At 39.3% G+C, this 22,518-nt stretch overlaps 2 protein-coding genes across 8 annotated transcripts in view; one reads left to right on the plus strand and one right to left on the minus strand.

Moving 5' to 3' along the window:
* LOC306828790 (3',5'-cyclic-AMP phosphodiesterase 4C-like) overlaps positions 1-15,994 on the plus strand; it is a 79,198-nt gene extending 63,204 nt beyond the window's left edge. For all 7 annotated transcript variants that reach the window (XM_079351445.1, XM_079351446.1, XM_079351443.1 and 4 more), the window contains 13 exons: positions 403-439; positions 1,246-1,319; positions 1,909-1,958; positions 2,163-2,275; positions 4,504-4,597; positions 7,489-7,661; positions 7,760-7,858; positions 8,037-8,201; positions 8,421-8,520; positions 9,039-9,193; positions 9,780-9,902; positions 10,272-10,454; positions 11,054-15,994. In XM_079351445.1, coding sequence (XP_079207571.1) covers positions 403-439; positions 1,246-1,319; positions 1,909-1,958; positions 2,163-2,275; positions 4,504-4,597; positions 7,489-7,661; positions 7,760-7,858; positions 8,037-8,201; positions 8,421-8,520; positions 9,039-9,193; positions 9,780-9,902; positions 10,272-10,454; positions 11,054-11,629 — 1,942 coding nt within the window. In that variant the 3' untranslated portion in view covers positions 11,630-15,994. The remainder of the gene's footprint in view (positions 1-402; positions 440-1,245; positions 1,320-1,908; positions 1,959-2,162; positions 2,276-4,503; positions 4,598-7,488; positions 7,662-7,759; positions 7,859-8,036; positions 8,202-8,420; positions 8,521-9,038; positions 9,194-9,779; positions 9,903-10,271; positions 10,455-11,053) is intronic.
* Positions 15,880-20,626, minus strand: ifi30b (IFI30 lysosomal thiol reductase b). Its single transcript, XM_079351454.1, has 8 exons — positions 20,575-20,626; positions 19,622-19,937; positions 18,186-18,374; positions 18,031-18,102; positions 17,802-17,891; positions 17,266-17,418; positions 16,490-16,558; positions 15,880-16,292 (listed from the first exon to the last, which is right to left on the minus strand). Exons 2-8 carry the CDS (start codon positions 19,886-19,888, stop codon positions 16,233-16,235), a joined length of 900 nt encoding a protein of 299 aa, XP_079207580.1. The 5' UTR covers positions 19,889-19,937; positions 20,575-20,626; the 3' UTR covers positions 15,880-16,232.
* Between the last annotated feature and the right edge of the window lie 1,892 nt (positions 20,627-22,518).

Consider the following 22,518-nt stretch of genomic DNA (forward strand, 5'->3'; position numbering starts at 1 on the left):
GAATGATTGATTGCAGCTCACTTTTAAAAAAACAATTAGCTCAACATGACTCAATTTGAAACATTACATCATGCAGGTTTATGTGATTAGTTAGATGAAACTTCAATGGTTATATGTACTGCACTATCAGTCTTATTCAAGTGTATATTAAGTTTGAAGTTCCTCAGCTTTACCAACTGAAGTCAAACTTAATTGATCTTAATCTTTGCCTCTAAGAATTATTTGTAGAACTACAAAAATGTCCTTTCCCCTGTTGCTATTGCTCGAAGGGAACTCCAACCTTTCTATCGTCCCCATGTCCAGACCTTGTCATTATTTGTGTAGGTCTCTTCTTTAAGTTGATGCAATCAAGTAAATGGTTTATTCACTGGATGTTTCTTTCTGTTTTTTTTTTTTTTTCAGGCATGGAGAAGACATGATCGTGACTCCTTTTGCACAGGTTAGTAGCATTCGTTTTGCTGGTTCTGTACGAGCTGGAGTTTCCTGTAGTCACTGACCACTTTCATAAAACTTGAGTTAAAAATAAATCCATTATTACCCTCAAGTGGCTCTATGACAGCACTCAGTTGGTGACAGTTGGAAACTGACAGCAAAGGGTAAAAAAATCTGGTTTAGCAAACAAGTTTTCAAAACGTTTGTGTTTCTTTTGTATGATTTACCCTACACTGATTCTTAGACAGGTTGGCTAACAAGGCACTGCTTTTATTCAATAGTGATTTGCACTGTCACAAAATTTTAATATTGAAAGCAGGACAAATATATAATAATAATATAATATAATATAAATAATAATAATAAATAAATAATATAAAAATAATGTACTTTTTATTTCTGCTGTCTGTGGTCTGAAGATGTGGTTCTAAATGGAGCCCGTGCTGTTAACATGATAAACCTCTCGGCAGTGTTTCTATTGAAACTCGTTTTTTGTAATTGTAAGCTTCGACCTGACCAAACACATTACACATTACTTCTTTAAGGCCCTTACTCATCTGACATCCAGAAATAGTCTCTTCACTCAAAGTCTTTATTTGTTTGTGTTTATGTTTTATTTCAACACTTGTATCTACAGTGTTCTCTTTAACCGATTTGGATGTTGAACTCATTTACCAAAAAGGAAATCTCTAAACTTAACAATCCAAATTCTTATTATCGTTTTTGTGAAGAATGTAGCTGTTTCAAGCTGTTTAAAAAGTTGAATATTTGGAGTGGCTCGTCCTCACTTCTTGCGTCTCTCTTTTCTTCCAGGTTCTTGCCAGTCTACGAACAGTAAGGACTAACTTTGCTGCGCTGACACATCTCCAAGACCGTGTGGGAAACAAGTAAGAAAGCGAGGAAATCCCAGTGGCCTGTTGCTCCAGCTATGTTTAAGTTCTGCATTTTCCACACTAAAGCCTACGTTGAAAACCAGCGTTTAACCTAAGTTGTGTCTTTGTTTCGTTGATACCTAATGATAGCTAAATCATACACCTTAAATCTACAGCTGGTGTGAAACATCAACAATGTCTCGAGGGATGAAATCCTCAACTCAAGCATAAGGCATTTTAACAGTGCTCTTTAATTAGCAGGATACAATTACATCGTTAATGGGGAACAGAAAGCACTGATGTCGCGGTAAAAACCTCTGTTCCTTCTCATCCTCCAAGTTGTCCCATGCTTCAAAGCTAAACACCATGTCAACCATATTTAACTGGGGACTGTATACTCACTACAAGCTACACAGGTGGAAGATTGACGTTGTAAACGACTCCGACATTGGAACTATCTCAGCTGTTGCAACAACTTTATTGCTAGTATTGAGTGAACTCTGGTTTTGTTGGAGCGTGTTCATCACTGGTGCAGCTTCGTGCAGGTGACTATCTGCTTGTCATTTTCTTATTTTACTAACACTGCATCTGTTCCTCGTTTCAGGCGGCCTACAACCAGCACCCAGATACCCATGTGTAAGCCATGTCTTACAGGTCAGTGCTAATATATCTGTGAGATTTGTGGCATGTAAGTCACTGCAGGTAGAGCTGCTGTTGTACTGTTGTAAGCAAAACTCTTAATAAGCCACCCCCACCCCCATTTTAGTTACAACCCCTGCTTTAGGTTTGTAAGATGTAGATACAGACAATTTCATTTTTATTGGCTGACCTGTAACATGCTTGTGTTTGACCTTTCAGAGGAGCCCTACCAGAAGCTGGCGGTGGAGACTTTGGAGGAACTTGACTGGTGTCTGGACCAGCTGGAGACGCTGCAAACAAGACACTCCGTTGGTGAAATGGCGTCCAATAAGGTGGGTTGACAATACCTCCACTTCTCAGTAGGAAAGCATAATTGCATTGTTATTGCAATATTTCATTAAAATATAATTAACGCTTTTCAAAAGTCTGAATTTATCACAATAAATATTTCAACAAGCAGTGCTTTTACACTGTACCCATTCAGTGGGCTCCTATCAATAATAGCAGGGCTGTGTGCACATCATGTTGATGATTAAATCATGTTCATGTAGTGTGGTGAGATCAAGCAAGCTATAAGCTACCCTTTGATTAACTGATGCCAATTATGTGTTGAAAAAAAAGAAGCTTTTTGTCTGTGTTATAATGAGACTAGATGTAAGTCACATATAAAGATAAATTCAGGGGCTATAACACAAACAGCTGAACTGGAACACATTGTGAAACTCCAGGCATCATGAATGGCCCAGACCCCTCCTCCCCTGAATCAGTGGGTCAGCATCTTTATCCTCTTCTCCTTCCTGCTCTTCTACACCACCTGGTGGCTGCATTATTTCTACCGCCAACTCCCAGTCAACCATTCAGATGTCTCCTCTCCACCGAGCCCCCAAAGCAGGATGAATCTTATTGGTTAGAGAAGGGGGAGCCGTGTGCAGGACGTGGGAGGGGGGTTCCTCACAGCCTCCTGCTCTCTCCATACGCGTCTCATTGAGAGTGTGTGACAGTAGTTGGATAAGTGACTGCAGTCACACCGTCTCTACCCTGATGGTAGACCACATCCCCAGTTTCCATCATCTCACAACACCCTACCCTTTCCCCCTGACCCTCAAACCCCCACCTCACCTCCACGACAGGACATGGGATTATGGGAACATTCATTTCCAAACAGACTTCTTTCTCATGTTCAAAACGTCTCTGCTGTGCGTGGAGCAGAAATGAATGTGAAGATTACAACTCCATACTAAACAAGCAACCTTGTCTGCATGTGGTTTTGGATTTAAACTACCTGTGACATTAGCGTTCGCAGTTTGACATGCTTGCGTCGGCTTTCCTCGATAGTCTTTGCTGGAGACTTGCACAGGTGAGTGATAAAGAAAGCTTCTTGCCTTGTTTACATGGGAATCTGATGGCCATCAGTGCAAGTTCTGCAGAAGGTTTAACAGTGACCCTGCCAAATTGATCTAAAGCAGGACTGGATCCCCACATGGGCTAAATATTAGGAGCGTGTTTGTGTATGCATGTATATGTGTGTATGCCAAACAAATTGATTTTAAAAAAAGTCATGCATGTTAGCAAGGCATACACTAATTAATTGTTTGATATTAGCACTGTGTTTTGGTATGAAGCCAAACAAATATGTTAAATATAATTTGAATATGTCAATGTGTGAATTCATGTGGGTATGTGAGAGTAGTTTGCAGAGACAGAGGAAAACATGAGGAAGCACATGCTACAGAAGAAGTAAGCCAAATATTAGCTAAATGGTTTTTGTTTTTTTTGATCATATAGTAGTAGCAGCGTAAACACTGCATCTCTCTCAAAGCCACATCCCCTCCCTCAGCCAGCACAGGTCAAATATGTTACATATCAGTGTGGAAGCTACTGCTGCCTTATTTATATATGTATATATATATATATATATATATATATATATATATATATATATATATATATACTAGTGTTTTCCAGCTACCAACAGAGCAGATTTGGCCAGGTCTTTTCAAACAGACATCTTTTGGGGATGTTGTGTGATGTAGTTTAAAAGCATTTCAACAAAGTATTAAAAAAAACTTAGAGGATCTTTGCGAGGGGGAACTAAGTTACTTTGTTTGCATGACACCTTTCTCTGCCCATAATTTTACACTGAGGATGACAGTATGTCCAACAAAATCAATGTATATATACTAGATATATATTAGAATATCTCTGAAGCATCACCTATTCTTCTACTCGGGCAACAAAATCTTATCAATGAAACTCAGAAAATCAATGAGTGGCAAAGCATTGTCACATGTGAATCATAGTATGTGCTAAATATCATGTGCTCCAGGAGTGTGTTCACAGAGTTAATTAAAGGTGATAAATGGAACGGACAAAAAGGGGAACAGGAGGAACTCAGGGATTTTGAGACTTCTATTCATGGTGTTTTTTTAATGACAGTTTCCCCATCATGGTCTAATTAAGTTCTTTAATTGATCATATTAATGTTTAAACATGTATTCAGATATGAACCTAACCACAGACTAACCTCATTGTTGTGTCTGGTTTTGTTTTTTATTCACAGTTTAAGAGAATGCTAAACCGTGAACTGACTCAGCTGTCAGAGACGAGCCGCTCAGGAAATCAGGTGTCAGAGTTCATCGCAAACACCTTCCTCGGTGAGTTAAACTACCCGTCTGAAACGAATCAAATGTCTCTGTGGAAGGGAGAGCTGCGATTGGGTCGTTAGATCCTTGTTGATAATCATTCCTTTAACTTGTGTTTTTATGGAAACTGAAGTTTACAATTAGCTACAAGTGATCTAGAGTTCATCGAAAAGCCTTTACAAATTACACATTTATAGATGATGTAAATTATACAGGAGAGCTTTTTTATCTTTTTGTTTAACTTTTTCAGCTGTTTTTTTTTTTGCTGTTTTTTTATTTGAACAATCAAAATACTATTTTGAGTCATCTCATTGAAATGACAGCATTTATAAAACATTTGTTCAAAGAACACTTTTGTGAATGACACAAAATGAAGCAAACATGCCAGTGATTTGTGCTGCCTGCTCCTCCTAACTAACAGGAACTTATTTGTGCATTTGCATGACTTAGCTTTATTGACAGTTTTACCGTCTGTTTTATGAGATCAGCATAAAACGTTTCATAGTGCTTTACGCAGAAATGGACGTTTTAAATTTGTTTTCTTGTAAAGTCAAATATGAAATCAACTGGGGGGTGGGTGAATAAAGTATATTGGACTAATAAAATGCATTACATTTAAAAAAAGAGAGAGGGGTAAACGGTTTTGAGGAAACAACAGCGGGGGGACGTATCAGGAATCTAAAAGGGGATTTCAACATTTCTTTGAAGGAGAAATTTTACAGGTAAGAAGGAATATAAGGCAGAGTTCTTGACTGGAGAGGAGGACTGCTTGTTAATAAGACAGAACGGAGAACGTAAGATTTCTCCCTCCTTAAAGGAGAAGGAGGCGTGCCGACAGACAGCATTCCCTGACACATTGTGTGGCGTTGTCGTAGCAACAGGGTGCAGTTTTATTAGACGGCACGTTGCATCAATAGGAGGCTCAGTATTCAACAGCCCTGCCGGCAGGATGGAGGTCCAGCCGAACGAGGATGGAGCCGGCTGCATTTGGAAATGAACACGATGGTTTTGGGAGTGAGGAAGAGGAGGCATTGTGAGAGAGGTGAGAGGGACCAGACAGTGCTCGTGATGTGACACTCTGCATCTTTATGCTGTCGTGGGCTCACATCGTGGCTCTGATCGGGATATTTGTCAGGAAATCCTGCCTGCCTGCCGGGAGGATGATATTTGGAAACAGGCTGTCTTTGATTGCTAATGGGCTCATTATTGTCTAGTTTTGTTCAAACGAGGATGAGTCACGTTCATCACTGTCATGTCTTCTTAAACAGCACCTTTGTGTCAACAAATCATTCATCATCAGGAAGATTATGGTGATTCTGGTGGTGGACACCGCTCTGTGATCTCTGTTTTTTTGCTTAGAGGACGTCAAGTTCTTACTGAGTTAAAAAGAATCTCTAACCTGTGGTCGTGATGAAACCTTTCCCACATTTGGAAAAACACAAGAAGTGCTTTGTCATCAAGCTGGAGGCAAGGCTGAGCTTCTGAAAGGCTGATTTACCCATCATCCTTCGCTTTCTACTCCTGTTATTCATGCTGCTATATGTCACATTTATGGTCACCATACTTTGAATTTGAAAACAGAGTTATGCTGCAGGTTGCTAGTTTTACCCGTATGTATCTGTGTCAGAGACCTACTAACCTTGATGTACATACAGTGAATGTAGATCTCACTTTACTGTGAGACACAGTAAAGTCCTGTCTTTGTCAATGTCATTAGTCTCAGTATGCATTGAAAAAACAAGCATGTAAAATTTTACCAAAATAAGACGCGTTAGTATTTTGAAAATGGCGAGTTGAGCTAAAACATGAGTGTAACATAAAGGTAAAACAGCAGTATGTTTGGTCGAAGACATTTGAAAGGGATGCTCTGTTTACATGGATTTCATTTTTGCCCAACCTCAGCTGAAATGATGTTCATGTCGATTGACAGATCAACCGTGGCGGTCGGTTTGAAATGAATCAAGCTGCTCATTAATAGCTTTTAAGTGTATCCAGACTGCTCTCCCTAAATGTCTCTGTGCATTGCTGAAGACTGATTTCCTATTATCACACACGGTCCGTGGTGTACGTTCTGTAACTAACACACGTGTTCACATGCTGCAGGTCTAACTACAGGACAAGTCCGTTCTAATCAGGGGTAGTTGTGACTATTAGGTGAGGATGGATGTTACAGTTGTAGTGAAAAGAGTCAAGCAGTGGTAATAGTAACCACTGTGACACCAGCTGAAACGTGCGGTTCAGCCTGCTGAGAGTTGGTGAAGTTTTAGAAACAGTAAATGTAATGTTTGAATTTGAGTTTGTATCAACTTTGAGTGTTTTCAGTGTCACCTTGCTGCTGCTGATTGCTTTGATCATTAACAATGAGAGAACAATAGTAGTTTAGCTGACATTTAGCAGAATAAGCTAGGTTGGTTGCAAACAGTAGACGTTGATGAGTAATCTACACTTAACACGTTTTTTTGTCTCTTGCTGTGCTGTGTCAGTGACATGTGAGGCAGTGCTTGATTTATTCAGCACAGTCATTTCCATTTCCTGGTGCTCCAGGAAGCTTTGTAGCTTCCAGCAACTTTTTGTGCAGTTGAGGAAGTCTGGTTGAATTTTTAGCTTTCAAATGGAGTACATTTTGTAAAAAAAATTATATTTATGGAATATGACCAGAGATGTGCATATTCATAATAACTTTAAATAAACTTCGGGAGTTTCAGTGTTGATAGTTTTTATAAAAGGCTTCAGGTAGCTACGGTAGTAACTGTAGTTCTCTGTGTGCAGCAGCTCTTTAAGAGACCTCAGTAACAGGTCATAACGTTCTGTGTCAGTAGATAAATATTACAGTGAGGAAGAAGTGTTTTGCAATTTTACAAAGATATACATATAATAAATGGTATGCTTCGATGTTTACACAGAGAAACAACATGACGTGGAGATCCTGTCTCCACCTCCTAAGGAGAAGGAGAAGAAAAAGAGGCCGATGTCACAGATCATTGGGGTGAAAAAAGTAACACAAAGCCCCGGCTTAGCGTCTACCTGCATCCCTCGCTTTGGAGTCAGCACATCACAGGAAAGCATGCTTGCCAAGGTTTGTCCACACAGAAATGCTCACAAACCAAAAAAAAACACAAACATACACTCACTGTGTCTTTCTGTGTCTCATTGATGACCTGTTCACTTCAACAGGAGGTCGAGAACATTAACCGTTGGGGTCTGGATATATTCAAGATAGCTGAATTTTCTGGAAACCGACCTCTGACGGTTGTCATGTACTCCGTCTTCCAGGTGGGTAAATCCTTCATTATGCTCCCCTCTCCAAAGATCTAATTTGAATAAATTCAGGGATTATGCTGAAATGAAATTACGACCAATATAAAGTTTACACATTGAACACAGAATAGAGGCTGTAATTCAGGATTACTCTGACTCCAACTCTCTCTTCTTCCTTCTTCTCACTTCTCAGGAGCGAGACCTTTTGAAAACCTTTAAGATCCCCAGTGACACCTTCATCACCTTCATGATGACCTTGGAGGATCACTACCACGCTGATGTAGCTTACCACAACAACATTCATGCTGCAGATGTGGTGCAGTCCACTCACGTCCTCCTATCCACCCCTGCTCTAGAGGTGAAGTGAGAAAGACGATGTTGTTGTTCTAACTTATGAGGACTTTGCGAAGGATAGTTTTCATGGATGTAGATTATAAACATACGGACCACAGTTCCGTCAGTAAGCAGGACACGGAAGTAACTTTTTGTGTGTGTAGAAAAAAGGTCAAAACAATAGTTTAATCAGTGTGTTCGTTTAATTGTATGTTGTTGGGGGTTTTTTTCTGTGCCTTCCCAGGCGGTGTTCACAGATCTGGAGATCATGGCTGCTCTGTTTGCCAGTGCGATCCACGATGTTGACCACCCAGGAGTCACCAACCAGTTTCTGATCAACACAAGTAGGTTTCTATCCGTCCCTGTACAAGACCACAACAATAATTAATACACATAAGGGATTGATTCCCTTTTATTTCTCCAGACCACGTCAAATATCGAAAACCATACAAACATGAACATAGTTTTAAAATTGTTTTTAAACACAACAGTTTGAAACAATGTTCTCAACTTGCTTCGCATTCAGCTGACATACTCGTATATTAGTCATACATTTTTACTTTAAATGAAATAGTCTACTGAAACTCACCTTTGCCTTGACCTGGGAATTATTTATTTAAAGTTCTTTATTTTGTGGCGGTAAAGCTTCAGATTATAGAAAGAGTACTTTGGGCCAACTTGTATTTATATAATTTGTATTATTTGTAGCCACAGGCTTCCAGGCTGTGTGTTAGGACACTGGCTCTTATGAAGACTGTGCTTCAGTCAGCACTGATTCAGAACATTTAATCACAGTAAGAAGCATTTAGTTTGAGTCATTCTGTTAAATGTTATTTAACAACTTCAATTTACACCACTGAAGGTTCTGAGCTTGCTCTGATGTACAACGATGCCTCAGTGCTGGAAAATCATCATCTCGCTGTTGGCTTCAAGCTGCTCCAAGAGGACAACTGTGACATCTTTGAAAACCTGAGCAAGAAGCAGAAAGACTCCCTCCGCAAAATGGTGATTGACATGGTGAGACGGCTACATCTTTTACATTCAGTATTGATTACCTCTGCAGTCGTTCTCCACCTGGACCGACACCTTAACAGTTTGCTCTCTTTGTGAAAATGTTCACAGACCACAGTAGGTTTGCTGGAATGACGCCAAGTCTGTTTAAACTGGCCATTGGCTGCCTTTTTCAGACAGCGCTTTCTTCCTATGTGCCGGATCTGCACATAATGCACATTGCATTGACATCTACACACAGATCTTACACCAGGGTTAGGCCCAATAGGGTTTGCCTCCTAATATGCAAAATATCCAGTCAAAGCAGGCTTAATCCCATGTTCAGTGTTTCTCTTGTAGCTTATTGGAAGTGTTTTGATTTATATGAGTATTAGAAAACTATACTAAATAACCCTGGAAAAATACAAATGTAATGGATGATAAATAGATGGGCAGTTCTAACCCTCTTTTGAAGAGACTCTGCACAGCATCATCATCATTTAAAGCTTTCTGCCTCCTACCCTTCCTCCAGATAAATGTGTGCAGAGCTTCAAAATTGCTGTAGGCCACGGTTGTTGCAGTGACCTGTTTTTGTGGTTGTTGTCTTCATTAGGTGCTTGCCACCGATATGTCCAAACACATGAACTTCTTGGCCGACATGAAGACAATGGTGGAGACCAAGAAGGTGACGAGTCTGGGAGTCCTGCTGCTGGATAATTATTCTGACCGCATCCAGGTGAGAAATCCACCTAATGACTCTGAATGAAGTATCACAAAATACTCATTCAATACACAGTGATATGAACTAATTCCATAGAGAGAAATTTGAACTCATTAGCTTTGAATAACAAGCAGATCTCAGGTATTGGTAGCAGCAGTTCTCCATTCATATTTTGTTCAGCCAGGACGCTGTAATCACAGTGCTGACACCTGCTGGATTACTCTGGTACTCTTTCACCTGTGTATGTTTAGTCATGTTTTGTGATGTTAGTAAAGTCAAAGTTAACATAATTATTGCTGTTACATCCCTGAAACTTTATCAGATTTATTGGAACAAAAAACATGAGCATCATTTGTCATCAGTCGCTTAACATTTCTCCTACAGGTTCTGCAGAACATGGTCCACTGTGCCGACCTCAGCAACCCAACCAAACCGCTGGAACTTTACAGGAAGTGGACAGACCGCATCATGGTGGAGTTCTTCACCCAGGGAGACCGAGAGCGGGACAAGGGCATGGAGATCAGCCCCATGTGTGACAAACACAACGCCTCTATAGAGAAGAACCAGGTAACATCTGCTGACAAATGGGAATGATATTGGAAATACAGTTAACTCAAAGTGATACATGTTGAAGGATTTATTTCAAAACATTAACAAAAAGAACAAGTGCAGAAAAGTTAAATTATTTGAAATAGATTTTGATGTTTTGAAAGTAATGTAGAAGGCAGTCTGGTCAAAAGCACTGGATGCAGCTCAGTCAGTTTACACCAGCAATATGTTGCTGCTTCACAGCTCAGGCAGGAGGGGAGAAGTGGAGGGGGGTAACCAAGGGAAAGGGGTTGTGGATACTTCCTGCAACAGGTCAAACTATCATGTTTCAGTTTATTGGAGAGAGCTAAAAGAGAAACAGGAGGAGTTCCTGGAGGGAGCAAGGCAAGTCCTAATAAGCAACTAAGCAGCTACACTTCAGAAACAAGCCCAAAAATATATTTGTACAGTAAGAGACTTTCTGGAAAAACAAGTCCAAAGTCTCTTATTATGGGACTGCTTACAACCTGCTTCAACTGACATAACAAGTTCCAGCTTACCTCATCTGTTTGCTTTTGACATTAAGTGATGCATGTTTACTCTTGATATGAATTGATGGATATTATGCCTTTAACCAGGTGGGTTTTATTGACTACATCGTCCACCCTCTGTGGGAGACTTGGGCAGACTTGGTGCACCCTGATGCTCAGGACATTCTGGACACACTGGAGGATAACAGGGAGTGGTACCAGAGCATGATCCCCCACAGCCCCTCACCCTCCAGCCCTGATGAGCACCAGGCTGGTTTAGGATCAGGAGGAGACTCTGCTTTGGGAGCAGGAGGGACCCTCCCTTCAGGAGGAGGGGGAGGAGGAGCAGGTGACAAGTTCCAGTTTGAACTCACTCTGGAGGAAGAAGAGGAGGATGAGGAGGAACTGGATTCTGATCTGGAGAGCCCTCTAGAGGAAGAATCTCAGTCAGGTGGGGAGCGGCACCAAGATTCCTCTTCCCCGTCTTTGTCCCCAGACCCCCGCAGCAGCAGGTACCGTCCTCCCTCGCCTCACCCATCCAGGAACCTGAGCCTTGCTGCCATGTCTGTGCGGAGCCCCCAACCCCACAGGACACTTGCCTCCCCAGGACAGGAGGGCGCCGACAGGGACAGAGACCTGAGCCAGGAGGGCGACGGGGTGGCCTGCCTACGTATGGGAACGTAACAACCAGCACAACCTGCCCCACCCAAGAGACAAGAGCGCTGGATGTAGTGAGATGGGGTGGGGCAGGCCTTAAACAACAAAGTCTGTATAATCACTACTACTACCCTTTACACTGGAGAGACCCACTCTGATTTTTTATTCTGATAAGACAAATCGCTTTTGCCTCTCTTTGGGTGCCTGATCGGCCTTTTGTGTCCCGTCCTGCTTTGTTGTAGCTTCAGTTCGGAGCGTCCCAGACAAAGACTGCTGCATTTAAACTGGGGAGAACGAGAGGTGAAGAAAATGTCTTCCTCCCAAATAACAGCATATGACGTTCAGACATGTGCAGCGAAGTGCGAGGAGCACCATGGTTTGACAGGGTCTTGGATATTATTTTGCACCATAGTTTTAGTTAAGGATATGAAAGTACAGATTCTGATTGGAATACGTGAGTATGATTTTTTTTTTTTTTTTGAAGAAGAAGAATGATGTGAGTGATGAATCGCTTTTTTGCCAAATACATGACGTATATGAGCCGTGAGAAAATGGATGGGCCTTAACCTCAGGGTATGAAGAGAAACATAAGTCTAATGTAGCACGGATGTAGTGGGTACCCCTGACCTGACCCAACCCTAAACTGCCTTTCCTGTTTGATTTACCTCCAAACCAGAAACACCTGAGACCTTGTTTCCTCTATCCGTCTCTACATTTAAGGAAAACCCTTTAACTGAAAATGCGGCTAGTGAAGCAATCAAATAATGTATATTTAAACCAGCTTGTAGCAGCGCAGAGATTGAACAAGGAAGACTCAACTGCAGTCTGACACGTTGAAAACCCAAAAGACACCTCCTGTATGATTTACTTTATTTTTTTACCTGAGATGATTTGAATGTTGTCATTGTTTTAGGTCTTCATTTGTTGTACATTTGCTGGTCTTGTCTCTGTTTATAAGCTTGAAAACCATTTTCTTTTTTTATCAGGGTGCCTCCGGTCCACAGTAGCACTTTACCGGCCTTTCCCTTCAGCTCTTTTATTCAGTCACACAAAGGGCTTCATTCACTTTAGTCCTACTGATCGTACAGAACATCGGACCTGAGGAGCCAGAAAGCACGGCAGGAAACTGGCATCCCAGAATTTCACAAACTAACCTGACAATTAAACACCAGCGACAAAATGTTCAACCTTAATATAACATTACAAAAAGAGCCCTTCATGTAACCTAAAGTTAGTATTGATGGAGCAGTCCCAGGTTTGATGCTTTGACTCAACTACGAATCCATACAATGTAGGCAAAAAAGATACAAATATTATTTATGACTGGCAGCAACACAGACGCTTTGGGCTGCAGTGTTATCACCTGACAGTTCATTGTGGATGTTAATGTTTGTTAAAAGCACACTTTCAGCACCCTGTAGTAAAAGGAGCGCTGGTATGATTATACGTTTTTCTTGGTGTCTGCAAAGCTCATGAAAAGACCCACAATGCAACAGTTCCTTCATACCGTCTGTCCTCTGCTATGCTTTTTTTGACCGAAACCCATTTGTTTCTTCTTAGAAATACATTTTTCATTTAACAATTTTACCGTGTTCTTTGTTTAAAATAGTTATTCAAATTGATTTTTTTAAGTTTTTAGCAAACCTCAATACTTTGAGCATTTATTTAATGCAGCAGGACAGTGTGCATGGGATCGATCATGTCACCACTGATGCTCGTTAAAATAATTCCAGCTAAAGAATGACGGTCTATGGCGGCCAGCAGACAGTGCTTGTTGGTGTGATCACTTCATTGTGTTTTTGTGCTTTTCGTGAGCTTTGTTGACACTAAGAAAAACAAATGATATCACAATATGTAACCTTTGATCAGGCCTTCTTAGTATAGACTGTATAAGAAATGAATGTGGCCAAGGTGACGTCACATATAATATAATTAGGTTTGAGTTTGCTGTTTTGGCAGCTGCAATCTTTTTTTGCGGGGGGTCAGAACTGACCATATTTGGATGAGAGGTTTGATACCGTAGAGGTCCAGTTCAGTGATTCAAAATAATTGAAGCCTAAGAGACTGCTAGCAACACCCAGTCACTCAAAGCAGCTAACTCCTCCATTATGCATTATTAACTGTAAGCCTTAATATATAAGTGACCATTTCAAAACCTTTAGGCGCTTCTGCCTTTGCTTCTTATTTCAGCCATGGGGACAACGCTGGGTATTAACCTCTGCCTCTCAAGCACATGAATGGGATATTTCCTACTCTTTATTTCTTTTACTATATGAGCACAGTCTGTAAAAAAAACATTTAGCAGATGGCAACACTGATTATGAACTGACTAAGCCTGATTGTTTCCTTACTACTTCTACGAGAACTTTAAACCCAAAGTAAAACTTCTACCCCAGGTTAAAGCCTGTTTAGTTTTTAATGTGCTATTTCCCAGTATTCAGACAGTACCTAATAAATCACCTGCCGAGAGGCTCTGACGTAGAGCCTAAAAGGAACACAGCGTCTCACATTTGTGACAGAAATGAACCTGTGGTAGTTTTGAAGAGTTTTCCATCTAGTTTCAGTCTTATTTGTAAAGAAAGTGCTCGACTGGGATAACTGTGTGCCATAAGTGTTGAAAACACACAAACACCTGCCAGCCTATGATTCTGTACATTTTTACACTAGAGATTTTACCATGATGATTGTATTAAAGTCATTGACTTTAAGTGTTAGTTTTTACTAATGAGACCTTTAAATAGTATTTAAGAAGACAATTTATTAGATTTTGTGAGACTTAAGCTCATCTGTTCATCCTTTTCCGAAACAAATAGCTTAGACTTCAGAATGTGTGTAGTTCAGGACTTTTTCTATACCAAGTATATGTTCAGTGTGTGTCGCTGTCACAAAAGGTAGAGAGGCCAGGAAGCAACAACCACTACATGAGATATGAAGCACTTCCTGGTCAGGTAGTCGTAGAGAACACCAGTCCGCAAGTATTTTATTCACTCAGCTACTACGTCTTACATGTGATGGCAGGGCTTGGACTGTATAGCTGAAGTGCTATTCTGCTGTTATAACATGCTGAGACTCAATATCCATCTGTAGCACTGTGAAAGTAAGAAAACACATTTCCAGTTTTCTTACTTTGTCTGGTTTTGTCCAATGTTAAACCATGTTTTTTAAATATTTAACGTTAATTTAACAGAACAAATTTTCTTTAAAGAAATCAAATTGATTAAAAATATATTCAGTGTTTTCTGTAGCTCTCAGGGTCTAAACCCCTCAAAGCTCTGGGATGTAAACTCCACAAACCTCAGCAGCAGATGAACATTTGAATAATTCCAATTCTTTTCCTCTAGCTCCATCCACAGGCCAAAGACTGTACATGCACAAAAGCAAAGAATGAATGTAACCAAGATTCCCAATGAAGCTGGAAATAACGAATTTGTGGCCTTTGAATTGACGTTACCTCAACAACAGACCCCCTTTCATTTAAGTTTTTTTTAACAAACTACTTGTGATGCCCAAAACAGCATCAAAGTTGAATGTGATTCAGTATGGTAGTGAACACTGACTCATGTGGAAATTAAAATTTTCATCTTGTCTTCAGGTCACAAAGCTTGGTGAACAATTCCAGCAAGTAACAAATCTGCTTGTAATTATTTTTTCATTGGGCACCGATGAAACTTGGAGTTAAATACTGCCGGTACAGACTGGACAAGTGAGAATAAAAGTTAGAGAGCCAGCCACTTAGAAATCAGGACTAAACCTTTATGGCGCAATCATTCAAAAATATAAATCTACATAAATATAAAGTTCTGAAAACAGTTTGTGGTTCTGTGCTTCACTCTGATGATTTTAACACAGCCAGGATCATTTAGAAACAAGGACAATCTTTTTGTTCACCTATTATGAAAGACGGGCGCTCCAAATATTGATGCTACAAATCATTAACAGTTTACTTCTCTCACTCCAGTGTTCACTGTGCAGCTCAGAACGCTCAGTTTGGTATCAGCATGTTAAAGCAGCACAGTGGCTCTTTAGGGAAATCAGTGTTCATGCGTCGCTGAGCAGCAGTCTCTACTCACGCTGCATTTTTTGGTGTTACCCATTCTTCCTCCATTAATGTTCATGCTGTCTCGTTTCCTCAGCTGTGTTGTGCAAACTTCTATAAAGATATTTATTCTTCTGTCGAGACAAAGTACTGTAACATAGGATGTTTGATTTCATGTTTTGGAGCCGAAAAATCAAGTTAGCTTTCTTACAAGAATGTATACATACATCTGCCACTCCAATGTTTGTCAAAGAAAATGAATTTATTTTTGTTCCTTGTTTAAAGCCAAAAGAGTCATGGGAGTTCAGGGTGTTTTAAATGACAAATGCCAATAAATTATATTGACAAGTATCAAACTGGATTTTGTGTGTGTATTAGACTATGAAACACATTTAATACAGATATTGTGTCAATTAGGAGCTTGATATTAACGTTCATCTCAAATTACAAACATGAATACCCCATACAATTAACATCCACTGTATTAACGAGAGCCGACAGAAAAGCAAATGCGTGCGTGGTATTTGAAGGTGTGCTTTCATTCATCTATGATGTACAACAGCCAGCAGACAGCAAACATGTCAAAGTTTGTCTTCAGCAGAAGCCTCTGTTCAGTCTGACCGTGGCTCCTGTGCACGCTGGAGGCTTCACTCCCTGCAAACACAACACAGTCACATCTCAGCACAGTAAGAAACACCTTCTCTTTAGAATCACTGTTGTGTCGTAATGGTTAAAGAAAACTAAAATACTTTTCCATAACCTTTAAGAAGATTTCCAAACTTACCCAATCCAAATATTTCTATCATTACTGACATCAAATATCCAAAGTACAGTTTCAGTCATTAACAAACCTTGTAGAGCTGACAAACCAGATGGAAAAGTGAAGACATCGCCTTTTCCTCATTCTCTTCAGAGTATACCTGAAACACGAGTTCATGATCTTTCAATCTATAACAGTCATCTCGTCAGAAGTCCACATCTACACTGAAGAGAGGTAGAAGACGTAGAGTAACAATGTATACTGCCACTAAGAATCCTAGATTTTAATACCATTATATAATTTCATACATATTTCAGTTTTAAAGTAGTCCAAGATAGCTCATTAAAAAAAAAAACACCACAATTTTAACAATTGTAATACAACGTATACAGCAATTGTTCTTGCGTAAAAGGCAATACGTGTCAGACAAGAGTTTTTTAGTTCTTACAGTATTTAGGTTTGACATGTTTGTTTTTTTAAATTGATTTCTATGAATTTTACTTTACTAGTTTGTAATACTGCATTTATCCATCTACTTAAAGTCTGTTTATTGTTAGAAGAAAAATACAACAGTAGTCCCATTATGCCATTACTTAAACCATAGAGTCTATAGTTCAAAGTCTCCCCTAATGCATTACATTGTTTGAAGCAGCTGTGATGGTGGGGCAGTAACTCATTTGCAGAAAATCAAATAATGGTAGTGGTTGGCTTAAACAAGATCTACTCTGGTTAAAAAACACACAAGGTCAATGAAGACCGTTTTGCTTGAGAAGTTAATATAACTTAGTATTCCTCTTGTTACTTTATAAAATTTAAAAACAAAAAAATAGGTACAATTTCCAAGCACCAAAGTCATCAGTGTTTTACCCCATTGAAGGTGACCCAGGGGACATGCGTGTGTGCAGGAGTCAGAGCTCTGGTCATGGCAGCGTTAGCGTGCATCAGCTGATTTCCCATAGGTCCTTTTGAACACGAATCAACACTGGACCAAGAGACAGAGGGAGCGTGCAGCTGCAGACACTGGGACAACAAGACATCAGAAAATATGCACCTCCAGTTAGTTATATTCTCCAAAATATCTCGTTAAAAGAATTAAACAACTTGTAAAGTTCAACTTTCAGAGAACTTGAGATAAAGAAAATGTAGAATCTGACAAATATTTATTCTGCATCACTTTGAAAAACAAAAACTGAAAATACATTTCAAGCTTTTGAGAAAAACTTCTGTAAACTTCAATTATCAAATTAAACATTGAAAAAAACAATCATTTTGTACAACAATATTCACATTTCTTACAAATACTTCCATGAAAATTTAAAAGAAATTAGTTTATCGTGCTTCTAGTTTTTGTAAAATCAATGCCATTTTAAAAAGGGACCGTTTTTATGTATGTTGTTACTCACAGAGCGGGCAGCACCAAGAACATCTGCAGATGACTCCATGCAGTTGATGATATGAAATGCTGAGTGTTTGGCTAAGTGGAGGATGCAGGCCTGAGGAACAGAACAATCAAATTGTTATATACATACACGCGTGCGTGCGTGCGTATACACACACGTATATATATACACATGTATATATATAAAAATTGAAATGTGACAGTGCTAGAGTGCCGAGACAAAACTCAAAAACCTCGATCATGTTTCCGGTGCACTCAGGCTCTCCATGCTGACAGCTGAAGGGAGAGTTTGCAGACGGGAACTCCTGCAGGAGAGAAGGCATAAATCAGATTTCTGAAATTAGTGTAGTATAAATATCTTGATTTGGAGGACCAGAATGAAAAGTACCTTTGCATTCCCATAGGGCACCAGAGTGACGGTCATTATGTCCTGCAGCATGGTCCAAGTGGGGAAGAGCTGCTGTGTGATGAAGACTCTGCATTCTGGGCACAGACTCTCATAGTAAAGAGTGATGGACACTGGAGGAACAGATTGGTTTGGTCTGGTTGCATTTACTTCCATGCACTGCTTCTGAACCTGCACCACAAAGGGTGTAAAGTCAGACCCATAAGTTTAACACTCTTCAACTACATATTTTCATACTAACAGAGATAAGAATGGATCAGATCTTTTATTTGTCCAAAGATTCTCTGAATTCCAAAGTCTAGTTTTTAAAAATAAAACTGCATAATTAATTTTAATGGTTCTCCGTCACATGAACTTGACAAAAGAATTAAAGACAATTATTCGCTCAGCTATTGCACATTTAATTGAACTTTTATGGCTTCTTACTTTTGTTTGAATATTATTAAAATCTCAATATGGCCATGTTTAAGGAAAAAAATGCTAATAGTAAAGTGTGACAAACAGCTTAAAAAAATAACTAATGAAAACTGGAAGATGCAGTCCGTTCTCCAGTTGTCAGTAAATATTGTGTGGTTCAACAAGTGTCACATTATCATGATATTTTTCCAGTGAAAATGATGGTATAAAATGTGCAATTTGTACATCTTTGCGTCTTGTGAAATTGTATTGAAGCTACAAAATCGTGACTTTTATGCATATTGTGCATTGTTAGTTTATTAAGAAATTAAATCTTGACTTACAGATTTTAATTAAATAAAGCATGATAGTCTTCAAGCAAAAATCTAAATGAATACAAACAGTTTTTTCCTCCAGCCATCACTCTTTATAAACCAATTAAGCATCACATGAAGAACCACTGGTGCTCCATTTTAGAAGCATGACTCTCATTTAAACTCATTCCTGCAAACCATGAACTCCATTGAACTATTTGTTCCCCCATTAGGACAACGAATGATAATATGCATCTCATGATGTTTCTATGTCTTGTATAAACAGTACATATCCTTTTTGAAGGGTTGCATTACAATTAAACAGGGTTGGTGTGTTAAGCATTTCCAATTAAAAAGTAGACGGCAGCAAGAATAAATAAATACATAGGCCAATTGGCGAAAAGTAGGATTTAATGGAGAGAAAAAAAACCCATCAGGCTGCTATTTTCCGTCTTATTGATTATTTTAGTCTCTTGCTTTAAGCTGTTTTATTTAGAGTTTTTGTTGAGATATATTATAAAATATAGGCTACTTTAAAAAAGTACCAGTTTTCTCTTGAAGATTTTATTTAATTATTTTTCTCTCATGCATTTTTAATTATCACAATAATAGGAGTAGGCCTCGTCAGAGTATATTTTAGTTGTTTAATTAGGCTAAAGAAACTGACTTCCTTGTCAGTGCAAATTAATTAAAACTATATACACTCACCTTGCAGGCTATTGCAATCTCTAGAGACCGACACCATTGAGACGGAGGGTAACGACAGGACGGTTTAGGATGAGACATCCCGGAGCTCCTCCGTTCAGCACAAAGGAGTAAAAACACAGCAATAAGCCCGGGAAGCTTCATGTTCATCATCAGGAGGATAATCCACACAGTCACCAAGAAAAGGACTGAAGCTGCTCCTCTAGAGAACCGCCTAATCAGCCTGGTCATCCGCTGATTAAGGCCAGGTGTGACTGCTGCTGCGTTCATAGAAACTCGGACAGTCAAATACTGTCTGTGCGAATGGGAGGGAACACGCCTCGGTTAACAATAAACACATGTGAAATCATCTTATGTATGATAAAATTGTAATTTAGCTGACCTCTCTTTGGAGATGGAAAAGGAAAATAGCAGGCTAAGGGAACTGAGTTAATAAAACTTTTTTTTCCCTTGGGAATATGTTCTGCTTAAACTGCAAGCTGATAAAATAGTAGGCAACCAGATACACTTAAAATGAAAACAATAACACAAATTTTCTATTTTTCTATAATTTTTTCTGTTTCTTTAACTTCCCCCAGAGACAGAGGAAAACGAATCTGCACAATTTCGGATATTACCGGAAGATAAAACAATATTCAACTTTCTTTTTTTCAGTAAAGTCTGACGTCACTTATATGGTAACGCTACGCCTCCTGTTGGTGATGTGGACCGTGTGAGTATGAAGATAGATGATAGATATGTTTTGCAGCACGTTTTTTTCCGCCTCCTACAAAATAACAGAAACGTTATACTGGCGACGAGGAATGAAAAGGAAAGTTATCAAGGAAAAGAGAAGATATACGGACAATTGAGACTAGCCTCAACAAACATGTCTAATTGACACCACGTTGGAGCAAGCGTGGCAGGAAACGCTGCAAGGACGAGGCTCCTCTACGACCTTTGACACTGCAACTGACCTTGACTCTGTTGGACCTCGTTGGAACCATTGGAACAAGTATGTGTAAATGTTTGAAAATTACACCACTAAAATTAGTATAAACAGGTGCATGGGAGGCTAGAAGCACTACTTTACTACTGCTATGTATCCTACCACACCCTAACAGCAGATGATGCAGATTGAAAGCATAAGCAAACATTTAATTCTGTTACAAGAAAAAAAAAACATCCAGTTTCAAGTCCACTTTTTCAAATTAAGGCAAAACAGATGGGAAGAAGCATTACACAGTAAATAGTAAAAAACAATTGGGCACCCTTTGCAGTAAATTGAAGTAAATGGCCCCATGTTGGTGAATGTCTGACTAGAAGCTAACTATGTGGTAAACGAAATGATTTTACAAGGCAGTGTCCCTCAGATGACTACTAAATGACCAAAAACAAAGTTGGCCAGTAGGCTACCCAAAGGAATCCATCCCACTGTTAGAACATATTTTTTCGTAAATTAAACCTCAAAACATGTTGCCACACCACTGACTTTAAAAAAAAAAAAAAATCTGCCTATTTGATTCATGCACAAGATTACATCGATCCACTTGCCAAATAATTGTAGTGGAGGAGTACTTACAGTTTTTTCCCTGGTTTTCTTACAGTTGATGACAAGGTTTTAAGTTTAAAGGGATACTTCACCCATTTACATGAAGCTGTGTATCAATAGAAACATGGTAGTAGTGTTGAATGGTCATGAATCCAGCCCTCATTTTGCCCTGAGACGAGAAAAATGTGTTTTTCTTTGCTTGAAAGTTTTCTTCATGTGATGCTAAAAGCGTCATATTGCATCACATGAAGAAAACTTCCAGGCAAAGAAAAACATATTTTTGTATGGCAAAAATGGCTCAGGGCAAAATGAGAGTTGGATTCACGACCATTCAACACTACTACCATGTTTCTAATGATACACAGCTTCATGTAAATGGGTGAAGTATCCCTTTAACAGAAGAGATGATGAGTAACTACAACATTAAAAAAGCAGACTAGCCTCCAATAGGTCAGACGATCGACATTACATCTTGTGTGAGATTTTTTTCCAATCATTGAAGCATTGGCCAAAGGCAGAGAGCACTAACCTGACCTAACTGCAGGCTCAGACGGCAGTTGTGGCAAATAATTTGACAGACGAGAATAAAACCTGGTGTCAATAGATCAGAGTTCCAACACCAGCTGGAAGTGCTGCAGCTAAGCTGATTGGGTTTGACACAGGGTTGGATGAGGACATTTGTTTCGACACCAGGTTGGCTCATAAGGCTTTTATCAGTTATCAGTAAAATGTTTTGTAAGACTTGTTTCATCAACCACATTTCACTTGCACTGTCATTGCAGTTTGTAAATTCGAAATGTAAATTCACAGATATTTCACTCAAAATAATTACCAAAAGAAAGTTTTCATGACCAGAAAGATCAGTTTTTGAATGCAACTGCACACTGTCTTTCCAGTGACACTGTGCCAGTCTTTCTGGATAAACTTCTGTCCTCAATCCTAACAGAGCAGCAAAAAAGATTTTAATCTTTTTTTTTTTTTTTTTTTTTTAAAGTTTTGAAGGACTGTAGGAAATCTGTTTTTAGTTCTGGACCCATTCCAGCTTTTAATTCCAGACCTGTGCATTTTCACAGTGTCCTCGCCTTGTAAACCTGACCTCAGCATGCATGTGAATCACAAAACCTTCTTTTTATCTACACTTTTACCTCATTCTGGAATTGTGTCTCACTTTTTAAAAACTTGCTTCCAACTTGTTTGGTCGACAAATTTCTGTCTGCAAATATCCAGCCCGCTGTCCAGTCCTCTCTGCTGTGCATGATCATCAAAACAGCTCACACCCACCCATTTTTATTTCTGAATTTCTGTTGTCCTTCTGAGACCCTAGTTGTTGATTTCATGGACTCTAAGTGGAATCAGTCAACTCATCCCA

Source organism: Symphodus melops (assembly GCF_947650265.1).
Source record: "Symphodus melops genome assembly, chromosome: 8".
In the NCBI taxonomy this organism is placed as follows: domain Eukaryota; kingdom Metazoa; phylum Chordata; class Actinopteri; order Labriformes; family Labridae; genus Symphodus; species Symphodus melops.

What these genes read in the sequence shown, in the direction of transcription:
- ifi30b (XM_079351454.1), bottom strand. Translation starts at nt 19,888, where the DNA reads ATGAACGCAGCAGCAGTCACACCTGGCCTTAATCAGCGGATGACCAGG. An exon ending in GCACCGGAAACATGATCGAG is followed by an intron (nt 17,892 to 18,030) that starts GTTTTTGAGTTT and finishes TCTGTTCCTCAG; the next exon opens with GCCTGCATCCTCCACTTAGC. An exon ending in TGGTTTGTCAGCTCTACAAG is followed by an intron (nt 16,293 to 16,489) that starts GTTTGTTAATGA and finishes TTGTGTTTGCAG; the next exon opens with GGAGTGAAGCCTCCAGCGTG.